Genomic DNA, 17951 nt, shown 5'->3' with positions numbered 1-17951 from the left:
CTAATAGATTTGTTGACATACAAACCTCTGCAGCACACAGGTAGCATTGCCCATGGTAACCAGTTGCATATTTCCACTATCCAGGAATGAGCCTGTGATAGTGAGCACTGTTCCACCAGACTTGGGTCCAAACTCTGGGAAGATCTCTGTGATAACTGGATTCTAGACAGATAAAATGTTGTTTTAGTGAAATAAAACTATAGCACACATTGAAAATCTTTGACAGAAATCACATCCATCATATTTGTATGGATTTTTTTATTTATGCATCATGCTAGGTAGCCCCAACCAGAGTTGCTCTAAAATCCTACTCTAAAGTCTACATATTAGTGTTGTCATACGATTAATCGCATCCAAAAGAAAAGTTTTTGTTTACATAATATATGTGTGTGTGCATATTTATTATGTATATATAAATACAAACACATGCATGTATATATTTAAAAAAATATGTTATGTTTATATATTAAATATATTCACATATAATATGAAATATAAGAATATAAATATCAATGTATATGCATGTAAATATTTCCAAAATATATGCTGTATGTGAGTGTATGTATATGTACATAATAAATATACACAGTACACACACATATATATTATGTAAACAAAAACTTTTATTTTGGATGCGATTAATCGTTTGACTGCACTACTACATATCTCTACAGTACATCTTACAAAAACATGTTAATTAATTCATATTTTGTGACTTTATGGCAGCATTTCCCTTACAGTATGGATAGAAAATGCACTTGGCACTGATTAGGACACTGTGCAACTCTAACCCAGCTCCAAATAAGTGGGAAAATAGAATAGAATAACATCCTTGGGTCGTTGTGCACTATGAAAACCACAATACTGGAAGAAAGTCAAAAATACGTTACTCGAATGTGTGTTGAAACACTTATACTAAGATTTGTGAGGATTCTTACCACAAATGAGAAACCGTCTTTCTGGGCCCGTTCTTTGCCACTGCACACCCTGACCACAGAGTCAGAGCTGGAGGCGTTCACATGATCTAGTCCGCAGACCAACCTGACATACAACACAAAGACATAAACATCTCCCGCCACAAAAACAGCGAACAAGACGTGGTTGTAAACCAGTGGAGTAAGCAGGCTATTAGTCTACGCTAATTTAATGATAACCGTACTACTCGGCAGAAACTACACAGGAGCTATTCTCCAAGGGAATTTCTCCATTCCTCTCACAATAGGAGGGCTATAGGGTGGTATGTCCGGGGGCACAAAATCTCATGGGTTGTGTGTCTTAATGGTACGAAAGTTTGACATGGAAGACCGAGATGCACAATAGAGCACTTTTGCAGACCAATTTAATGTTCTGCAGGGTTGCAACACGAGCACTATGTTGAGAATGTGACCTAGCGTGTTTCTGAAGTTGTATTTACACAGAGTGCAAGAGGATTTGCTTAAATTCAAGTATAAGGTTTATCTATATCTTTATTAACATACCGATTATTGCTGCTGTCTTTCCTTTCCAATTTACACTTTGTTCCAGCAACCACCACGTCAATCAGCTTGGTATCAAAGCGATCTTTCTTATTGAAACCAAAGTTTTTGCCACAGATTGTCATGTTGGTGTGGCCTCCAAGTGGAGCAGAGGAAGGAGAAATCTACAAAAAGAAAGAAGAAGCTGTGAGGTCAAACTGTGACAATACTTTTCCTTCAGTGCCTAAACCTCCTGCTGCGTTTCTTTATGCCAAGCATTTTCTCCGCTCATGAGGTTGGTAACCACTGACAATAATTTGTTTTGGGTGTATGGACACTGAAGGCAGGGGGTCTTCCAGTAAATGGTGACAGAGACAAAAACTGAGAACAAAACAACCTTTCTGTTTTCCTTTGTGCTTTTGTCTCTTGGGTTAAAAGTGCCCTTTATGTTGAGCCACCAGCTGAGTACTTTAAAGGTGAAGTGTGTCATTTTTTTCTGTGGTAAAATACTTCACGTATCTCAGCTTAACATGCTCAGAAAACTGTAATTAAGCCATTTATAGGTTCATTTAATAACAACAATAATAAAATAAAATAAATTAAAAAACATTTATTTATATATTCATATAAACATTTATTTATTTAAGTTACTTAAAGCTGTCTCTTTGTCGCCATCTCTGTTTGAAACCTGCAATTGCAGTTATTTGCGTAATTATTTTCTTTGAGTGGTTTGTGCACCAGCACGGCTCCTCAGCGCGGATGAATCTAATGTTTTGATGTGTGGCTGTCAGTCGTGGCACTGGTGTGGATACTGTACTCAGGAAATCACAGATTCTAAACTACGTGTAGGAATATACGACCCAAATAAGAATTTTCACCATATATTGTCATCTGAACAAGTATGTAACAAGTCTGCCTCTTTTGTTCTGACCAACTGAGGAAAAAAGCATTACAATAAATCGCGCTACCAAAGGTGATTAAATCTAACGATAGGTTAGATAAAAATGTGAAAAAATTAAATAAAAATTTGAAAAATAAGTAAATGAATTGAAATAAAATAAAATAAATTAAATATATGTATATTTTGTGTACATAATAAATAAATTTTATTATTCATTTATTCATAATAAGTGTGTACAATGTGTTTTCTGAGTGTCCTGTTTCTGAGATGTTAGTTCTTTATTGATAAGCAGATGGTGTTGCTTTGAACACATGGAGAACAAGGCCTCATTTTGGCTCGGAGTTAATAATTAAGTGTTCAGAGCACCACTTATCATAAGCAAAGAGATCTTACACAAATACAAATATAGTTCTGGCTGCTCTGCAGCAATGCACGGATTTAGAGAAGGCACAGAAGGGCAAACGAATCCTTTCTGATATTTAGAATCAATTTACGTCTTTAAAAGAAGCCAAGAGGTCCTTGAAATCCATGCTTATCCCTGAAAATACTGCAAAACAGGCAAAATCAATGGAGGTCAGAGTATCGTATGTGCTCTCTGTACTTAGAAAGCACTTATTCTATTAGCTATGTGCTATTAGCTGCTTTAAAACCATGGTAATGTTGTTTGTGATGGGCAGGGGTGGTTACCGTGGTGATAAGGAGGGGGCAAGAGTCCTGGATCCAATGGGAGGGGGAGCACCGAGCAGCCCTCGTGCAGCGATCACTGGTCTTGCACCATCCACAGCCCATGAAGGCTGGAGCCAGAAGACAGGAGCTACAAGTCCACAGCTGTTCACATCCAGGGCCTCTCAGAGGAACCTTAGAGACCTGAGGAACATGATATTAGATTTTAAATTACATTTAGCAGATGATTTTATATAAAGCAACTTGTTGACAACATTTTTCAGAGGAGGTGACTTACTTACTGATGTTTCTTTGTTTCTCTATTGCAGTCATACCCTGTTTACTATATCAGTTAGTATTAAATCACCAGTGTGTCTATCTATTCACAAGTTATTTTCCTGAAAATGTTTGACCCGTTTCCCAAAGACATTTTTAAGAATGGCTGTGTCGTTCACCTTGTTTCCTGTTACCAACAATAAGGAGCCGTCGTGACGCTGTGGAGACAGCAGGGCCATCTCGGAGGACACAGGGAGAGCGTCCAAGCGGAAATCCACATGCGGCTCTGTCTTGCCAAAGCGGGAAACCACCACCTGCGGAGGATGCCAGCAAAAATGGGTGGCCTTTCACATCAAAAGCCTAAACGGTAAATGCAGGACCTTAATAGAGAATGTGTATGTGAATGTGAATGTTTTGGTTACAAAAAGACCTCAACAGCATGTTTATCGTTTACTGGAATAAGTCTGCATTCCACATTGATGATTAAATGTTGCTATTGAATGATTTAAACTTTGTGGTTCTGGTGTAAGCTATTTATAGAGGACACATTTTGGATCAGGTCAACAGCAGGTCACATGACATTGGCCTAATTTGTCTTAAAAGTTTTTTTTTCCATGTAAAGGAGTCCTATTTAAGGATCATTGAGATATTTTGCAGTATGACCTTATTTTCATGACAAAAAATGATATTTTACCAATGAATCCAGTAATGGACTTTTGAAAATAAATAAATAAATAAAATAAAAAAATACTATAAATAAAAAAACTGTTTTCTTACGGTTTTGGGGTGAAATACCACTTCCAAAAACCTCAGATTATACAAGATCTTATTCCTGAAAAACAAACATTGTGCACGAGCTGGAGTTGGTGCAAACCCATTATTCTTTTCCTTCCAGGTTATAAAACATTAAATTACAGATCATGTCTGGAACTTTGCTTGGGAAAGAGGAAGCATCAAAGGAGGGTGCAATCCAGAGGCAGTCTTTGTATGGGGACAGCCTCTGCTTTGCCATGGATACTGTAATAACCAGTGTCTCTGCCTTTCAGGTTAAAAGATGACAGATTGAACTGCGATGACTGCGGTTGATGTCAAGGAGTGGGAACAGACAAAAGCTTAGGCCCTAGGGCAAGTGCAGACGTAAAGACCTCTGTCTATCTGGCATGTTGGGAGGTGTCAGAACAGTGGCTCCATCCACACACCTGGACTAACATTTATCATGGTTACATTGCAATTACAGGCCTCCAAGATAGCCTACGTCTGAATAGTGCTTGTGCTCCATTAGCGATCAGTGGATCACATCATTAATAGCCCTGGGCTTTGAGCATGGGGCATCTGGTTGTAGAGAGTATGTCATTACTGTGGTTTTAGTGATTTTAGGATGGTGTGCGTGACATATCTCCATCTCACTCAATACAGTGCACTAATGTGACTCCTTTTGTGGTCTGTTTTAAAAGCCCAATCTTTAGATTAGTAACATATCAGATCGGACTGTAGAAAGTGTCAATGTTCAGTTGTTACCTTAAGGAGCTATTTCTTTTTTTTTTCTTTCACTGGAGCAATACATGTAGCCAGGGCAATTCACAATACTGTTTTATTACATGAATAAAAGCAGTTGATTTAGGTGCAATTTTTTTTTTTTGCATTACCTGACAATATACAATGTAGTCCATGCAAGCTTTAAGTACAGATTTACAGGAACACAAATGTTCAAAACCTCCTACGGTGTGGGAGGGAAATTCCTCTTGTCACATATATTTTTTACAGCCATTAAAACATAGCCTGCTATACATAAACATATTTCATTTAATATTTATTTTTATTTAATATTGTAAGTAATAGCAATTTCTGTTCTATGTAAATAGTATATTATTTTTTTAAATTTAACATTTTTAATGCATTATAAATTATTTATATAATATAAAAAATATAAATACTAAAATAATATAATATAAATAGTAAATTATATTTATTTAAAAATTTTAATATAATTATTCTGTGCCTTGGTGCTGCACAAATACAATGTGCTACATTCATGATTTCAAAACAAGAACCCACAGCTAAAACTTGGCGAGTTTCACATGGCCCAGAAAGTTTCCAATAGCGTTAAGCCATAAAAGGATTTCGAGTCCCAGACGCGACCAAGCTAAGCCAAGCTTAATTAAGCCGAGCATGGCAGAAAATGGCTACAAATGGACCCGTTATTGAAGGAGGAATGTTACGCACTCTGGGGAAAAATACACACCGTGAAGCCCTAATAACCGTGTGAATTACAGCTCATTGTGTATGTAAGGGAAGTCCTAATCACAAACACAAGGCAAGGTGTTGAGTTTTTCTCACCAAGAGTGTGGCAGAGTGGGAGCACTTCCTCATAGAGAATAAGGACCACTGGGACTGTTACTACCCTGCACCCCCCCCCCCCCCCCACACACACTTTTAAAAAGCTTGTGGGGCTCTTGAAACTTTCATTCACACAATTACCACTACTCACTGGCATTCCATATTTTATTCAACTTCATCAGTCTTTCTCACAATCTTTTTTTGCATTCTCATTGTCAAGGCCTCTTAAACACTCACCCACTCTCTTTGTTTCTGAAAAAAACTCTCTCTCGAATGGGACAGCTGGACTAGCACTCACCCCTTACCAGGCCTCCCTCCACATCCAGACAAAAGAGGCGAGAAAAGTTGAGATGAAAAAATTTAAAAAAGGAAGAGAGAAAGAGAGGGAACGACAGCTGCAGCCGTTCCAAGAAAATGCCATGCGAGGACGTGTCATCGAAGCTCAGTGCTTACTATTAACGTACCATTCGGTTCCTCCGCCACGCTTCCGTGCAGCTGTCACCCTTTCTCTCGCCACTCATTTCTCAAACATTTTCCTGTGGTATTTACAAAATACCACAAGTCTCTATCTAACACTTCCGTGAGCAAATAGTCTCATTTTTGGTGCTCAAGCAGGACAGATTCAACATTTGGGTCGGTGCCACTCTTTGCACAATGAACATGTTGAGAAAATATTTATATGCAAAGTTTCACCTTGTGTGCTTTTAGATTGGAGAGCTGGTACAGTGCTGCTCAGAGGTCAAAGGTGACTCAAATGCAAACAGGAAAAGACCATATTTCCCAACCTGCCACTGGCACCTGCATTTTCCTTCATTCGGAGCTGTTTTCACTAGTCACGTACTTACATCCTGTCTATTTACATGCACAATAAAACAGGGAAATAGTGTTGGCAACAATAGGACTTTGACAAAAAATATTCAAATTTAATTTTAGATTCTGCAAATGCTTCACCATTTCTTTTCTCAGAATGAGGTCAGCCACATTTCTTCTAGCACTATGGCACATACTAAACTCTTAAATTCAATCTAAATGCTGACTTGCTAATCCAGACATTTTGTAAGTTTAGCTTTAATAGTGAATAAATAAAATAAATGTCTCACCTGGATGACGCGGCCCTCAGCTGTACCTAGGCTGACCACAGTGTGGTTTTGGATGGGCACCACGGCTATGGAAGTGAGAAGAACGTTCCGGAAGCGTCCGTGGAAGTAGTCCCGACGTGGATTGGTGCTTGAAACCTCTAGCCGGTAGCCTCTTTCGTGTTTGCCACAGCTGAAGGAATCTCCTGCAAAGCTCTGGTAACAAAAACAGAAACAAATTGACAAGTTAGTCAAGTGCTATTCTACCTGGCAACAAGCAGAAGCTCTCAATAGCCTATTGGTGTGGATGAATTCTGCAGCATTGCCATTTTTCCAGAGGACTAGCCTCCACCATGCCAAATGCAATATGTGGGTTAGATGCTTGAGCAAAAGAGTGACTTAGGCCCCACACAGTAAATCTCCATCTAAGCTCGGCATCTACTGTTTCATCCTGGCCAATGCAGTTGCGTGTTTTCTCCCATGGTGCTTGGATCATCCTTGCCGCGTTCTGACGGCTGTGCTCACAGATGGCAGGAATTCATGGGAAACTGTGAGGAACGTTGGGCTCGCTGTTGCTCTGTTAGAACTCCGATTGAGGCCAGCTTTGTTTGGCTGGGATCTCTACAACCTGTGGAGTTTTGGAAGTTGCAGAGAGGCTGTATGGTCCTGGAGATATTAAAGGGGCCATATTCATAACACTTCTGTAGCATTTAATTCTTTCCACCTTAATTACACTTATAATGCCGAAAAACATTGAGAATTAGGTTTTTATGAAACTAAGAATCTATCTATTTTTGCGACTGTACCTTTAAGACTGCATTGTTTATGTGCTGTATTGTACGATGATCTCTGTTATGATTGGCTTGTACCTGCATAGTTTGCACAGTCATTCATCAGGGCAGGCCAAGTTGATGAAACCAAATAGGCACTGAGGGAAGGAGCTTTGTGTTGTGAATATTAGATAATCTATCAACTTATTATTTCAAAAGAAAAAAGAAAAAGCCTTTTTTCCCCCTGACATGCCCCTTTAAGAAAACTATACTTACATTTTGACTAAAGGCATAGCTCAACTTTTAAAGATAAACCTGTCATCATTTATTCACTTTCAAATAATTTCAAACTTGTGTTATGTTCTTCTGTGGAAGAAGAAAGTAGAAATGTTAAAGACAATCTTGTCTGCTTTCAGTATAATGAAAGTGAATGGGTCAAGCTGCACAATTAAAAAGTTATCATTTAAGTACCAAGCTTTGCATGAGAGATGGACCACATTTGAAGTCATTCCTCCTTGATAGTTTGGGGTCATAAGATTTTTGAATGTTTTTGAAAGAAGTTCAAAGTTCAAGTTCATAAATGCTCACCAAGGCTGCATTTATTTACACTGAAATACATCCATGCTGAATAAACTTATTTATTTAAAAAATAAACTTTTGAACAGTAGTGTAGATCAATCCAGTAGATTATTTGTGAAAAAAAATCATTTCGACTGTATCAACCAATTCATTAAAATTCTGACTCAAAAGAATGATTAATTTATGAATTGGACTTCTCAAGAATGTTTCTATGATTTTCAAAAGTAATGTTTTAAATTCCAGTTCCTTATAAAACGAGGTCTTGGAAAATAGCGCACAAGACAGGGATACACAGACAGCTTGACAATCCTTATTCATTTTCATTACATTGAAAAGATCAGTAAGTGAGTAAATGTGAGTGAGTAAATAATAATAATAAGATTAAAAGGGACAATTAAAAGGATAGTTCACCCAAAATGAACATTCTGTTATCATTCACTTACTTTCTTTATTCTGTGGAACACAAAACTAAAACTTTTCGGTTACTAACATTCTTCAAAACATCTTTTTTTGTGTTCTTCAGAAGCAAAAACGTCATACAGATTTGGAATGACATGAGGGTGAGTAAACAATGACTGAATTTAAATTTTAGGTGAACTATTCCTGTAATTATCGTAGTTGATCCAAGTTAGAGATTACCTCTGAGTAACCTGAAAAGAAACGGGGCACCTGAGGCCTACACAGTGGTCAAGCTCAAAGGGTCACAGACCCTAGTATGAAAGTAAAGAAGTCATTAATAATTAATGAAACCAAACCCTGGCACCACAGGCCATGACTAAAATGTTGAAGTACAGAGAACAGGCGGTTAATGATTAACACCGTGCTCACTCAAACTCTTCTCAGATGGTGTTTTGTTTCACTGTATGGTGAAGGCACCCTGACAAAAACACTAAAAAGACACCCATGAAAAATCAGACAGGCATAAAAAGGACACTCCATCGTGTGCCAGAAAAGTTCTCACTCTTTCTACCCCTCTTTCACTGGCTATGTGAGTAAGACGCATGAGTCAGTGGCATGACTGCGGTTGCAGCTTCATTTTGAGGGCATGTCTCAAAGGGCTGCTTTGAAGATGTGGAGAACAATACAGGTAGACGATAAATCAGGCCAAACGAGCGCTGGGCCCTGCTCTCATTACAGGGCCGAGCGGGATGGCTCAAAGGCACAGAATCGGTATACAGGTGAAAAAGCCAGCGAAAACGAGGGGGATTACAGGCCAGCTTATCCCAACCCCTGAAGGCAGAGGAGGACTTCTGCCTATTGAGGGAGCAACAAAACAAGAGAGAGTGAGACACATGTAGCATGAAGCGGCCAGGGAAATCATCCAAATGTGTACAAGCCTGCCTTTGATGTGTCTTCAGCAGGGCACGTTTGCTTTGCCGGGTTATATAAGCCCACCGCGATCCATCATAATGGCCGAGCTGCCACATATTTCAATAGGACTTGTGTAAGAAAGCACCGTGGTTTGGAATTGATTCGGGAGGCTCTCTGAAGCCTGACCTATCAGCAGCTGAGCACAGCCCTAAGAGCCTGTTTTAGAGGAAGAGAAAAAAGGTTTGTGGGATTATTTTCATAGCAAATAAACATCACGTTTCGCTGTGTGTTTGAAAAGGAAGACATTCCACTACTTAGCTCATGGTATTGCAAGGATCAAGGGTAGAAATTGAAAAACCTAGACAGTGTTTTGACAAGCTTCGGTTGCTCTGATCCTGAGGCTCCTGCAACCATCGAGTGCCTAGCAGGGTTGTCGGATCTTCGTTCTCGTCATTTCTCGGTTCATTTTTTAAAACACAAGTTACACTCAATCAACAACATTTGTGGCATAATGTTTATAGAGTGCTGCAAGGATGACGTATTTTCGTAGGCCAACCCTGAAGTCAGCATTACCCTCGTTCCATCAACAAACAGCCCGTAGGACTTTTCCATTGGCTTTTGGATTATTGGAGAAAATATGATCTGTGATAATCATATGCTTCGTTTATCAAGACAATCTTCACAAATTAACACAACTTTTATGAATTTTGAAGCCTAAATACAACTGACAGAAGTAAAAGTTAGGCTATAAATGCAATACACCACGATCACTTCAACATCACCACTACTAAGCTTCCGACAACTCTTTTAATCTTTATTTAAAATCTAAAATTGTAAAGTCTGAGTTAGAATAGTTTGTAAGAGCACAATTCTAAACACAATGAGACTAAATGTGGACAACTGAGTAAATGAGTTTTTCTGTTTGGCACAATGGTGTTTAATGTCCCCGACAACCTCTTTAGTCCCATTTAGCCACTTGTCAGCAGCCGCTAAAATTAACAAGTGGGTATTATTGCTGTATTTTATGTCAGAAGAAAACGTGAAAATATCTTGCCTGCCTTTGTTTTTTATTTTGTACTGTTCTTTGAAGTACACAAGATTTTTACATCAAAATTTTTATTTATTTATAAGTAATAGGTTATTTTCTGTCTTGTTTTTAACCCCCCTTATTGGAACGCTCTGTTTGAATAGGCATGGCGGATTGTAGACTCGCTGCTATGATTGGCTAACAGATGTGCATACATGTTTAAGAGCCTACATCCTTCACAGATAGATGCTGCAGTGATTTAGGTTAAAAAACGCATAAATACTCATATCAAACGATCTGTAATAACAGATAACAAAGCAATAGTGACCATGTAATAAAGTTATATGTAATAAAGTAAGTTACTCACACTTGTGTGGTGCGACATTACTGTTGGATCTAATATAGTTGGCACAGCATCATCTTTTAGTTTCAATCTTTCTGAAAATGCTGTCTATTTGTGCCTTGTTTGTAAATGAATCCGCAGTAAAATGAAGTGAACAAAGGACCAAGTTCTTACTGACGTGGTCTGGAACTTCATTAAAAATAAAGCTCATCCACTCTTTCCTAACACCGGGATCAGAAGGAAGGCAATGCAAAGACTGTTTTTCCACAACTTGGCACTGAACAGCATCTTCTTGTGTTTGGAGCCAACTTTTTCGTTTGGTTTCTGCATAGACCTGCGTTTGCCTGTCTTGTTATTCACACTACATGCGCGAATCGGTGGGCGGGGCTAAACAGGCAGTGATGTAGAAGCAGGTGATGATCTTCTTCTGTGGCGGCGGTGTTTAGCCACACCAATACATCATAGAGTAGAACATTTCAAAAGCTGTCGTTTTGGCAGATTGGCTTCAATGTTTTAGACTAACAAGAAAGTTTTGAGTTCTTAAACTTACAGGATGTTTTTATAGCACAATGACCTCTTAAGGCCAATTCACACCGCACAGACAAACGCCAACAAACTCCAACAAACTAGTCTGTTGGAGTTTGTTGGATCAGTGTGTTACCCCTGTTGGCGTTTGTTGGCGTTGGTTGGAGTTTGTTTTCACCCGACTGAACATGCTTAATCGGCGTTTGTTGGTTGTGGAATGTCTGAGCAGTGTGAAAGGGTTTTCCAACAAACTACAACAAACTCTGACGTGCCACGAACCGTTTCCATGACGATGCGCATATTTCACTTAAAGCGTGCTCCACCCACGGCCTCTTTCCTTTTTATTCGCCATCTTTTCAGGTGAAGAATGACACGCAAAGACATTAATAACAATAAAATTTTGATTGTGGTTACAGGATCATCAGTTTCGTCCCCAATCAGACTTCCACCATCAACACCAAACGCGAGCGGCGCGGTGCAACGAGACAAAATACAATAGAGGTTCTATTGATTATAATCAGTGACGCTGTCTACACTGGATGCGTAGCGATGGGACCACTGTCGCGTCCGGTGTAGACACCGTGTTACTTGACTCTTTGTGACTCGACGTTTGTTGGTGTTTGTTGGGGCAGTGTGAACATGACAGTTATTTTTAATAAAATTCTAAATCCAACAGCCAACTTGAGCCAACTTGTTTGTTGGCGTTTGTCTGTGCGGTGTGAATTGGCCTTTATATGTCAAAACATCATGGGAATTTTGGTTTCTCAGTTCATGACCCCTTTAAGCTCGTGTCAACCATAGACTTTATATCATGCATTTAAACCCCAAAACCCCATGAAAAAACACTGAATTTAGGACAGTGGAACCAGAAGTGCAAAAGTGCTCATTTTATGGTTTTAGGACTCATTCCTGCAGCACTCTATACTGATTAGAATAAAAATTATTTCAATTTGCCCCAAGATTTCTTTTAAAAACATATAGAGATTACAGTAACACACCTACAGCAAGAGTAAATAGTAAATAACAAAACTAATATTTTATGAAAGGACTTGTACATGCATGAATTCTTTGATTCAATTTAGAATTATATTCAACCTGTAAAGCTGTTTAAATCAACACTGCGTTAGCAAGTGATTTTATCACATCGTGTTAAAATCTTGTTAAATGCATATTGTTTGCATCTCGTGGCTATACTATTGAAATGGTGAGTATTTTAACATTTATGCATGGGCCCCATTCACTTTTCACTTTTTGTAAAACATTATGCCACAAGTGCTGTCAATTGAGGTTAACCTGTATTGAACCCGGAATATTATTTCATAGTTGAGTATTTTAAGTATTATTTCAAAGTATGCAGAAAAATATCCCACAAAAACATCCCGCAAGAATGGCAGGGCCAGTGCGTAGCTCCTCTTTGACACATTAAGCAGCTCTCATTGTGTGCAGCACAATGCTGAAGTGATAGAGTTACTGTGCCCCACCTTTGGTGCTTTATAGCTTTGTGGCCTTTGGCGTCACCTCCAAAAGGCTTGATATGAGTGAAAGGAGATCTGTACAACCAAATGTCACCTTCACAGACTTTCTGTTAACCCTCTGGCCCTGGTACAGTTGCGACCACTTACAGCGTACGTGAAGATTTCTGGAACGTCATTGCTCCACGCTGCCAAACTTCAGCTGCTTCTTGACGAAAATAATGTGACCTTTGACCTCACAAAGTTTTCACTAATGTTGTATATGTTTATATGCATGTGTGTAAGATTGCAGTGTCCCCCACCTGTGCATTTAAACGGCACATCACAAAGCAACCTGATTCTTGTGTTTATGTGCCTTTCTTGGATTACTAGGTCGTGAAGGTCAGTAGTCTGGGGAGAATTAGAGAAGCTGACAATAATGTGGGATTAGAGGCTGGCAGTCACCATGCAGTCCTGGTGCCTGGCTGCTGGTGTGTTAATACCTGTGGACGTCTGTGAAGAACACTTGAAGAGCCTGTTGTAGGGCTGCACAATACATGAAAATTAAATTGATATTGCGATATGGCCTAATGCAATAATCAAATTGTGAAAGCAGATATTTAATTATATAAACATATACATTGCCATTTTCAGACTGTTCTCATTTACATGCGTGCAGCTCATGATATGAAGTTTCAGAATTTCAGAAGGAATTAGTTAATTTAGCTTGTCTTGAGCTGCATGCGTGTAAATGAACACAGTGCTGTGTTTCACTCTGATACAGGAATATTTTATATTATAGAATATTTTATTGTTTTATTAAATATTTTAATTTTACAGTATTCTACCATATTTCTTATTTAGATTTTTTTAATTAATAATAACAATCAAAATTTAAAAAATCAACAAAATAACCCAATCATTCTAGAATTATAATTTTTTTTTTTTCAAACTTCAGTTGGTGAAAATGTCTGTGCTTTTTCATATCTCAATATATACGTCAGAAAATCAAAATATCTCCATATCATTTCTGTCAGTATCGGGCAGTTTAGTTTATTGTACACTGTCAAAGTTGCACCTTGGTTTTTAACAGCTGTTGTCTGAGAATTTGCCTGTTGTTATCATACTAATTGAAGATCCTGTAGACTCCTATTCAAGACTTTTTCTTGTTTTCAGTTTTATTCTCATGTTGCTTTGCCTCACGTTCTTCTTTTTGGTGTTATCTTGTCTTGTTACTCAATTTTCATTTCTTTTTACCTCTCAACTTGCTCTCTCAATGCAGCAGTCAAGTGATATGTCAGCAGGGGACTTTGTTCCTCACTCAGGTTTCCAACTGGGAAACAATACACAGCCCAGTACAACCGCTTGTATGTTTGCTAAAAAATTTATCAGTTTATTCAACTGCGCATGGTTAAATCCCTGCTCATCTAGTGAACTTGTCTTGAACTTGCTGCTGCATGTTACAATACAATTCACTTAAAAGCACCATGATTAATACGCCTGGACCAAACTAGTGAGACAAATATATTTTGGCATAAGTCATTAATCAAACTGAAATCATGATTAAAATGCAATTAATCAAAGAGATTTTTTAAAACAACAGGACATCATACTTGATTATTTTTCATCGTTCATTTGCAGTTAATGAGCCATGCAGCACAGATTGGGCCAATGCTAAACAATTTACACTAGCAAAAATAGCAACAAGCTAAACATAAGCGACAGAGAGCTATCATTCTATTGACATACACTATGGAAGTACTTATGAACCATGCTCATCCATTCAATTAGATAAACAGACATAAGCAAACGGGGGATAATTTAGTGTGGAGTCCATTCTGGAGGCCGGGAGGTCTGTCATTATTTACTCGTGCAGCATGTATCTATTCAAAGCATTAGCGGAAACGCCCATTCATTACAGCAGACAAGATGAGCACGGTCAAAACATCGCTCTCTGCCACAGTCCACAAGCATGCTGGAATAAAAACCTCCACCCTTATGCAAGGAGCATGGATCTGATAAAAGGGTAAAGAGCACGGCTTTAAAACCATGAAGCGTTGAGACCCTTTACAAGATCAAATCCAGCCCTTTATGGAAGAAAAGAGAGACAGAGCATTCAAATGCCTGGTTTGCAGTTGGCCAGAATAATCAATTCCAATCTTGACTGTAAAGGCTTGGCAGGGCCTGCTTTTCTGTGATGATCTTACGCTTTTGCACATGTCAGAGGGAGCAAAACGTGCCTCTCACTGGACAGATCAGACTCAAGAGTTTTATTTTGGGAGCTGTTAAAAGAGTTTCGAACATTCTCTGTTCCTAATTACAGCTAATTTATCTCCACGCATGACATTCTGCGAAGAACTTTGCTCCAAAGAAATGCCCTCAAACTCATAAAAAGCTGAGAATGAACATGTGTTAAGCCTATCTTGACACATTTAGTATGCTAATGCTGTTAGAACAATAGGTAGAGGCTATTTGATGATAATCTATTGTTTCAAGAGGCAGAGTCTTAGAAAGCATTAACACACGGTTAAATGGCCTCTTATCAGAAGCTGGCATGAGCCGTCTTTCCTGTAGTTGACACTAAGAGGCAGATATGATGAAATCCTTATGTCAATGTGGGCTTTTTCAAAAACACACAACCTATGCTACATGTTCCGAGCAAAGATCAAGGATTTTACTCACTAAATGCCCTCTTTCTGCCAGAAAAACACAACTAAAGTGATAAGAGCGTGAGCATGCAGCAAATTCTGTCCTTCGTAGTCATTTCTCAGCACTATGATTCAAAGTAAGCAGGTGGCATCCCTTTCATGACACACAATTTCACTGCCAGTCAGCTATTATACTAAGTGTGTAAAACCATGCAACAAATGGAAAACAAACAATTGAGCGTGGCGGCAATATGTAAAGCATAACCGCATGGTAGAACAATGCATCATTGTGCTATCTTTTGGTAAACCACTAGAAGCTGGCATCTATTTTTATTGCCTTTTTTGTGCAGATACCTTCAGGGATTACGGTCAGTCTAATGCATTAATAAAACACATCTGTTTGTTTTGAAGTCTCAAGGAGGAGAAGGGGGGCACTGACCCACTTCTGACCACAGGCAGGGGAGACGGATTTGTGAAATACAATAGTGAGAGGTGATAACTCTTTGTCCTACTGAATAGTACATAAGTAGAATAGTTTCCTTTAACAACGGTCTCTTATAACATGCTCAGTGCATGCATCAAATTTCCTCTTTACACCAGGAGAACCAAATGATTTTCATAAAATTTGTTCCATTAACGTATCACGAATTTGTATTCTGCTGTTGGTGCTTTTCATCAAAATCAAAAAATACAGCACAACCACTGTAGACCAATTCCTAAATGAATCATTCTTATAAGGTGTGAATCAAAAACACACAGAACGGTTTATGTAGGCCTAGTCCGATTCCTGAATGATTCTCTAACAAGTATCAGCTCATAGGAATCAAAGCACACAACAGGACCTGAATGAATGAATCTTCTTAGTTGGTTCTTTTTATAAAACATTTTTTTTGTGAATCTAAAACATACAGAATGATTCATGAAGTCTAGTTCCTTAATGACTCTCTAAAAAGAACCAGCTAATAAGAATCAAAAGAAAAACAAGCGCATGAGCCGGATCTTTTCAGTGAATCAAAATACTTTGAGTATGAATCAGTCAGCAGTTACATATTTAACCTGAATCTTTTACTGTTACTAAATGATGGTTCAAATGACAATGAATATGATATATGATAATCATTGGTATTTTGTTAATTCAGTGAATAAATTAATTTAAAAAACACTGAACATGAGAAGCCAATAAAAAGTCTGTAAATGCACATTTTGACAAAAGGTATTAAACTTACTTCTGATTTATTGAAATCTGAAATTATCATTTGATGACAGAACACTGCAGTAAGCAATGAATTTCATTTTTTCAACTGTTTCCCTCAAATGTTCTAAAAAAAATGGTAATAAAACCATTAATGAACAGGAACCATTATTTGAATCTGAATCTGAACAAGAATCATAAAATTCCTTTTGATTCCCATCCCTACTCACACTGCTACAAACCCTGCATGACTGACACCTGGAGTCCACTCCATTAGCTGACCAAACACTGGGTGTCATGCCCCACAAATCTCACAAGTCAGGTATCAGGTAAAAGCTTGCTGTCTTTTCACACGATCACACAGGCCGTGTCTACTGAGGGATAAGCTTGAGAATATCTGACTGACGTGCTGAATGAGGTGGAAGGGCAGCCGCAGATAAGCTCTTATTTGCGGTGCATTGTTGAGTTCTCAGCAGGTGATAAAGTAGAATAGTTCCAGGCCAATCCAATCCGTTCCATTACTTAAGCACACATTCATTCAAGTCTACATCCCACGGAACCATTGTGTCGGCATTAGCACCAGGGCAGTATAGCGTAATAGCTCTTTTGACCTAGTGGGGGAGGTTGAGTCCTAGCAAACCCTGAAAAGTTTATTTGTGGTCCCCGCTGTGTAAGCCAAAACAATTAGTAGAGCTCTTTGAACTGCACCAAACAATTAGTCTGGATCAGTCAACTCTAGTCGTTTAGCGGTGTGCGCTGATTGAATATCCAACCTGACCGGGCTCATTAAATGCTTCAGCGGGTATTTGATTTACACCTCAGGATATCTTTAACCTTACATGGACGTTTCAGAATTGAGCTCTTTGATGAAACCTCGTGCTCACAGACCCGGAGAGCTGGAAATTACCGGAGGGAGTGAAAAAACGAGGAAGTGAAGGCATGGTGGATGCCAGAGATGGATCAGCATGCCTCTGGGCTACTGACTCATCAGCCTCACCAAAGCAATCTCTCCCTTCACCTGACACTTACACATGTTTCAGAATTATGCCCAGAGAGCACCAACAAGTTTTTCAAACCTGAAGGCTGTGTTAAATATGGGCCAGTCATCACAATAACGAAGAAAAAAGCTGTAGTGCAATAAACCTGGAGTAAACAGTAGAGTACTAGCCAATCGTATGTTTGCTTGCATGTGAAGTTCCTCTCGAATAACAGATTGTGAGCGCAGGCGTTTATCAGTTGTGTGCTTAACTGCTTTATGGCAGTATTTAAGACACACAGGCACATCAGAGCAGAAAAACTGTAGCTTCCTGGAAGATAATTATTTCAAAAAGACCAGTAATATAACATTTTAATATATTTTATAATATAATAATATTATATATAATGAATAAATGAATA

The 17951-nt window shown here is 38.6% G+C and overlaps 1 protein-coding gene across 2 annotated transcripts in view; it reads right to left on the bottom strand.

Annotated features, from left to right (window-relative positions):
- The window catches only part of met (MET proto-oncogene, receptor tyrosine kinase), a 47515-nt gene that overhangs the window by 22089 nt on the left and 7475 nt on the right, over nucleotides 1-17951 (bottom strand). For both annotated transcript variants that reach the window (XM_058766421.1, XM_058766422.1), the window contains exons 3-8: nucleotides 6732-6923; nucleotides 3474-3608; nucleotides 3043-3222; nucleotides 1479-1639; nucleotides 939-1041; nucleotides 26-162 (exon numbers count right to left, since the gene is read on the bottom strand). In XM_058766421.1, the coding sequence (XP_058622404.1) occupies nucleotides 26-162; nucleotides 939-1041; nucleotides 1479-1639; nucleotides 3043-3222; nucleotides 3474-3608; nucleotides 6732-6923 (908 nt within the window). The remainder of the gene's footprint in view (nucleotides 1-25; nucleotides 163-938; nucleotides 1042-1478; nucleotides 1640-3042; nucleotides 3223-3473; nucleotides 3609-6731; nucleotides 6924-17951) is intronic.

Source organism: Onychostoma macrolepis, chromosome 25 (genome assembly GCF_012432095.1).
Source record: "Onychostoma macrolepis isolate SWU-2019 chromosome 25, ASM1243209v1, whole genome shotgun sequence".
Lineage (NCBI taxonomy): Eukaryota > Metazoa > Chordata > Actinopteri > Cypriniformes > Cyprinidae > Onychostoma > Onychostoma macrolepis.
Note: the sequence above shows the minus strand (reverse complement) of the source record. Positions and strands in the feature narration are given on the sequence as shown.